We start from the raw sequence: 6629 nt of genomic DNA on the forward strand, positions 1-6629 counted from the left end.
AATCTTTATTTTGTACAAAAGATTCATTTTTTACAAAAAAGTTCTTTTGTACAAGTAATTTGTGAATAATACTTTGAATGCAATATAATAATCCACATATTTGGTGATGTGTCCCTATATTATACCTTGAATCTTTAAAAGGGATCATTATATAACATCCCTATATTTTTCATGTATTACAAATCCCTTGTTCCATATCACGCAAGCCATAATCCTAACCATCCTTCAACATTCTAAATGATTTTGTGAAACTTTCGTAGTTTCAACTCCCTGAGATGGTTTTATATAGAACTATGAATTATATTCCTTTAAAAATCCCTCATTCATAACTAGTTGTGGTCCTAGCAACTACCTAATGTCACAATCTATGCTTCAATGCCATATTAAAAATGGGGTTGTGGAGTGGTATACTTCTTCTTGGGAGGTCACCCCTGTCACTTTGTTTGTGCACCACCTAGTATTCAAATAGAAACCCTAATCAACAATTAATGATGGAGGATCTAAAACCTTTCTTTTCATTGGAAACACTTTGCTCAAAGGGATTTCAAATCCTTACTTAAAACAATGGTGGAGAACCCATGATGTGCCGTATTGTTGGAATATTGCTCACAAGGCTAGGATTTAAGCCTACCAATATTGGTTTGCTCTACAAGTATAGATCCTTGGGAGGAGCATCAATAAAAGGAACCATGATATCATGTGCATTCAAAGGGTATTAAAAAAACCCATTTGAGTGCATCCACTAAAGACCCCTTCTATAAATGATAACCTTGTAAATTTGTCGAAATCTCATCAAATTCAACAACCCTTTTGTTGATTTTCACATGGTGCACTTGGAAATTTTTAGGTCCCATCCCTTGAGTGTAGATCACATTTTCAACCTTATTTTAACTCCTTCTAATCAAGAGGCCTAAGTCCAAGTCCAATTAGTGTCTCCATTAATGTCATACCAATCCCTTGAGTTAGTAATTTATTCTCTACGTGAAGATGGGCATGTGTTGCCTTACCTTTTACATTTAGTCTAGTAAGTATTGAGATACAAGCACAAAACCAAAGTGAAATTGTGCATTGAGGCATTCTTCTAAGTAGCCTAGGGACATATTGTTAACATTTGTGCATATATGCTCTAAGGTATATTGTACTTTAAGTTAAGATGTAGCAAATGTTTGGAGAGTCATAACTAGGAATGGTCATGATTGTGATCAGGGTATAGTACTACATTTGATGGATTGGTTACTTTAAAGAAGAATTGTTGGTTTTTCATGTATAAAAAAGAAAACTTCAGCAAAAGAATAGGAACAAGAAAGAGGAAGGTTGATGTCACATGTAGACCTGCTAGACCTTTAAGCTATCGAGTTTGTGTGGCATGAAATGCCCTTTTCCATGATAGTTACCATAGTTATAATCACGTTTACTTTTACTACAAGTACACACAATACATGTTGCACGGCCCCAATTTGTAATTTGCAAATATAATAGGGAGGTGGTACATATCACCAATAATGTTCTTTATCTCATCTCCGAAGTAATGGAAAAGAGCACTTGGATTGTAGAATATTTTTGAGCAAATACCTACATTCGATGTGGAGTTAATAAGGAATTAACGTCGAGGGCACCTATTCGAGAGCCTGAGGTCTCAAGCGGATTTAGCGACGGCAAACGATGCCTCCCGCAGTGGATGTGCTGGTGCATTTGGCGTTGAGATCCTGCAAAGGGAGGTGGCCATCACGAGGAGCAGAATCCGGATCAGCACCACTGGCGAACTGCTTAGCGAGGCAGTCGGTGGCCCAGAGGGAGGAGACACGGAACCTGGCCTCGCCACCCATGATGGGCATGGGGAGCCCCACCTTGACGGGGTTCTGGAAGCCGGGCCGGTAGGTCTGACCCAGGACGCCGTCCACGCTGGCGGACAGGCGGTAGAAGTCGAACTGGAGGTTGAGGTGGGCGAACACGTCATCGGCCGGCAGCTGGTAGCCGTGCACCCGGTCCTCCTCCCCCGAGATGGGGACCACCTCCACCGTCAGCGACATCAGCCCCTCGATCTCCACGTGGACGCCGTTGGCCTGCGCCACCCGCTCCACGGACACATCGCCCGCCGCGGACGTCCACGTGGCGCCGTCGCCGGGCGGCAGCGAGACCGGCTGGGCGTCGTGGGTGAGGAGGAGCTGGTCCTGGAGCGGGTCCCAGCGGGCGACCCGTCGGGCGGCCAGGCTGAGCTGCCTGTGCTTTTGTTCGTCGTCCAGAAACGTGATGGCCACGGCCTGCACCCACGTGAAGTCGCGGGTCCGGCCTGGCGGCCTCAGCCCGATGAAGCGCGCGTTGATGTGCAGCGCAGGGTCGGTCACCAGGCAGAAGTCCTCGCCTGCCTTGCCATGGAAATAGAACATGATGCCGTCGCCTCCCACGAAGCGCGGGTCGTAGCACACTGCAGCGTACCCGTAGCAGCGAGGCTTGCGATCTGCATGTATATCGCAGCCAAACCGTACTCAGGATTAGCGTATTACAGAACTCCTGCCAGGAAGCCACCCCTCTATTATAAGTATTAGAAGAAGATGTTTAAACCACATTCAAGATTAGCATTACAGAACTCCTGCGAGGAAGCCACCCCCATATGATTGTTAGAAGAAGTTTTTGACCATTTTCCATGTGGGCTCTTGCACTCCTTTCTGGTAAAGTGATCTACAGACTAGATTATGACCTCATGCTTGAGAGACAGAATATATTTAGTTGAGTGCAGTCGGGGTTAGGAAGCTGCCAGCCTCGAGGTCAATTTGGGAGCAAGGGTTTGCCCGTCTCAGCCCTTTGTCCCCACTCGTACCTAGCTAGATATGTAGTACCCCTTTACAAAAGTTCGCGATGTTATCATAATATACAATATCTGATATCTGATTATAGTGTGAATTTATATACATTTTTTTATGAGTTTGGACATATGCTCTAGCTTTGTTGTAGGAGCTCAATATATTCGTATTAAGAACTTGTGTGCGACATAAAGTTCTCCATAGTGGAAACTTAGCCAAAACGTTTTATGAGATATTCATTCACAAATAGTCTAAGCAAATGAAAACTCGCAACTTCTCTAACCTTTGATGTATCTAATAGATATACCCTTCTGAATATCACCTATTTCTTACCGATGAGCCCATGATCCAATTTCAAATCGTGTATGTTAATTTGCATGTTTTTTGTAGTGAGGACAAGTGTCAGGGGTGTGGCATCTACGCTTCCTGACAATAGTGCAACTTTCGTAGTAAGACTATAAAGGTGAAACTTGGTCACCATTTCTTTCCCTCCCTAAACTCTTTTAGCTTAGTATTTAGGCCTACATTTTGGACGAGCCCGGGTAAATCTTGATTTCGATTAGCCAATGGTTCCTCTAAGCGAATTCAATTCTTATCCATGCCGTACACTGGCTTATATTCGTAGCTGAAGAGTAATTCAACCGATTAGCCAATGGGCAGTACTGCGTAATTGACCCAACGATCAGAACCATGAAACACACACACACACACACTCTCTCTCTCTCTCTCTCTCTCAACTTACGGGCACAGCTCGTCTGGCACTTCCGAGAGCAGTCGATGAAGCAAGCCTTATTGTTGTTATTGGAGGTCGAGGAGGAGGAGGAGGAGGACCTGCCCCGACTTTGCTTGGGCTTGGTCAACTTGCGCTTGGGGCATTGGGAAGGGCACGTGAGGTCGCGGAGATAGCAGTTGTTGTAGGCGAGGCAGCGAGCCTTGTCCGGGATGCGAGGATCGGGCGACTCCCGTATCATCACGTAGCGGGTTGTCGGCGGGTCGCCATTGCCCGTGTATCTAGAAGCCTTGTTGTTATACACATGGGGATAGCTGGGGATCTGGCTGTGGGCCGAGGCTCGCTCGAAAGCCAATATCAACAGCATGGGCAGCAGCAACATAAGCTTTGTCAATATTCTGGCCGTCAGCGCGGCCATTGAGTTCGTGCTTCAGAGCAGCTAGTTAAGCTATGGTGGCAACGTCTGCTGGTCTAGCCTTCAGCCTGCGCACAAGGCTATCTATCATCGCAATAGTCTAGTACTGTATTTGAAGTCCTCCTGTGTCGAAAGAGCAGAAAGACCTAGATTACACCTAGCCTTCCACAATGAGACACAACATGCTCTTCACGACCTCACAACGTGCTATCCGATTATCCAATTTTGGTCATTTAAATTAGTTGATGTAAAGACATTGCCTTAGCATTCATTTGTCTATTTGCTGGAAGTTCTCTTACAGACTTAGAGCCGGGTTGCACGGGGTTCTAGCACGGGAGGGGGGTGGGTTAACCTTAGTACTTACTACCATCATGTCACGCATAGCAACGAGGGTTTCTCTGGGTTTCATTCCCCCAAGCATAACGCTCCAAACCCTTGTGAAAAAGGACATTTCCAGACTCGGGGGTAAGAGTAGGCTAAGGGGGGCTATTTAGTGACATATATTGGGCCCCACCCATTTTTGGCCATTTCTATGTCTAACCACTTGACCACCAAGGCCCCCACCCTTCCTTGAACCCCACAAAAAACTTGGTATTGTAATGGGGCAGTTAGAGATGAATTTAATCAAGAAAATAGAAAATAGAAATGAAAAGACGCCTGACAATTTGGCACAAGGCTTCCCCCATTTTGCGATTGGTAATGCCCTACCAAGTGGCACTGTCACTCCAGTACAATGACAATACCACTTCATATCACTGGCTTGATACCTTGCATTGTGTGTGTGTGTGTGTGTGTGTTGTGCAACAATAGCTTTCTGAATACTGCACGAATAAACCAAGAGTGAACACTCTTTTTCGACAACAACAATGGCCTTTTATGCTCCTCAAACCAATCTCTTCTACTTCAACAAAACCAAAGACACCACTACCAACACCTACATCAAAAATAGAAGGATCACTCTCAAGAAGAAGCCTTTCAATTTGCCATGTATATCTAGCCTTTCTCCAATAGTAGTGCTTGACCCAAGGAAGAAGCACAATTTCCAAACTCAAGGAAGAAGCATAATTTCCACAAAGATTCGACTTTGGGCAGGAGTGTTTGCTATATGCAATTTGTACATAATGCAATTTGCACAAATATTCAAATTTGGGAAAGAGAGTTTGCTATATGTAATAAGGTGTTTCCCTTTGTAGATCAACCTAAGAGGTTTAGATGTCATCCAAGGTCTAGTATATGTTGGTACAAGTTTGGTTTTTAGAGACAAGCATTATATGGCTTTGATCCTCCCAAGAAGAATAAGAAGCGAGGTAGAAGGTGTAATTGTTGTTCAAGCTTATGTAGTTGTTGGAGCTACTGTGGACCCAAAAAAAACATAAGGAACCAAAGATCTTCTGAAATCTGAAGCTTCGAAAGAGCAAGAAGAAGAGTAAAAGGAATTAAGCTAACATCCCTTTGTCTACTGTGGAAGACATAGAAGAAGATGTAGAATGTAAGGTTTTGCCTTCTTGTGTTGGAAGGTTAAGAGTTGCATGATTGTGTGGAGAGTTGTGATCATTGCATGCATAATATTTCCAATGCAATGACATTCTAAAGAACACCAACATGTTGATTTTGTAGGCATTGAGAGTGATAAGAATGCCCTAATGTTGCAAAGGAATTTTGAGAAAAAGACTGGTCAATCACGTTTGTTTATTGCTTCTACACTCTTGGAAAATGGCAATGTTCCTCAAAATACAAGTCCAACATCACTTTTGAAAGAAGCCATTCATGTCATCAGCTACAAGCATGAGGAGAAAATCAAGTAAGAAAAGGAGACTATTGTCATTATGCGATTCAGGGTCCTAAAAACCTTCATGCTATTACGCCCACTAATTGCAAATTGAATGGATCTACATATAAATTGTGGAGGATACATTGATAGAATTTAAGATGCAACTATATTGTTTATGTTTTTGGTAGTTTATTATATTCACTGTTCAATTCAAGGTTCCAAAAACCTCATTGGTACTTGCAAGTTGGATAGATCTATGGATCAGCTTTAGCGAAGGATATCTTGACAGGATTTAAGATGCATACACATAGTTTATGCTTTTGTAGTTTACTACTTTCACTGTGTAATTCAAGGTTCTAAAAACTTCTTACTACTTGCAAATTGGATGGATCTATGGATCAATTGTGGAGGATATCTTGAAAAGATTTAAGATGCATGTATGTTGTTTATGCTTTTATAGTTTACTACTTTCACTCTGCAATTCAAGTTTCTAAAAACCTTCCTGTTACTTGCAAATTGGCTCAATTTACAGATCTTGCAGATTATATCGTGATAGGATTTAAGATGCATGTGCATGGCTAGCGATCTATTTACTACATGCCTCAAAGGCCTGCCTTCAAGGGGTCTATACCAATCAATCTGACAGATGGTTTGCACCAAGTGCTTTGATGGACCCTTGGTTCTATAGAAATTTTTATGAGCCATCATTGCCCAATCTAGTATGGTTATGGAATATCTATATACATCTGGTGTGGTCATTTCCCAATCTGGTATAGTCATTGGACAATCTAGTATGTCTTTTACTACAAGATGCAGGCCTCATATCGATGTTCAAAGCGACGAAAATGTTCATTAAAAAAATTACCCTTGTCATTGCTAAACATGTCGGTATTAGCGTCTCCATGAAACCAT

General features: G+C 42.8%; 1 protein-coding gene across 1 annotated transcript; it reads right to left on the reverse strand.

The window, feature by feature from the left end:
- Positions 1–1283: 1283 nt before the first annotated feature.
- LOC148039040 (uncharacterized) lies at positions 1284–4148 on the reverse strand. Its single transcript, XM_087674908.1, has 2 exons — positions 3544–4148; positions 1284–2458 (listed from the first exon to the last, which is right to left on the reverse strand). Exons 1-2 carry the CDS (start codon positions 3947–3949, stop codon positions 1647–1649), a joined length of 1218 nt encoding a protein of 405 aa, XP_087531034.1. The 5' UTR covers positions 3950–4148; the 3' UTR covers positions 1284–1646.
- Between the last annotated feature and the right edge of the window lie 2481 nt (positions 4149–6629).

The sequence above is a fragment of the Lygodium microphyllum genome, chromosome 3, assembly GCF_053477565.2.
Source record: "Lygodium microphyllum isolate KBCC chromosome 3, Lygodium_microphyllum_v1.1.10, whole genome shotgun sequence".
NCBI lineage: Eukaryota > Viridiplantae > Streptophyta > Polypodiopsida > Schizaeales > Lygodiaceae > Lygodium > Lygodium microphyllum.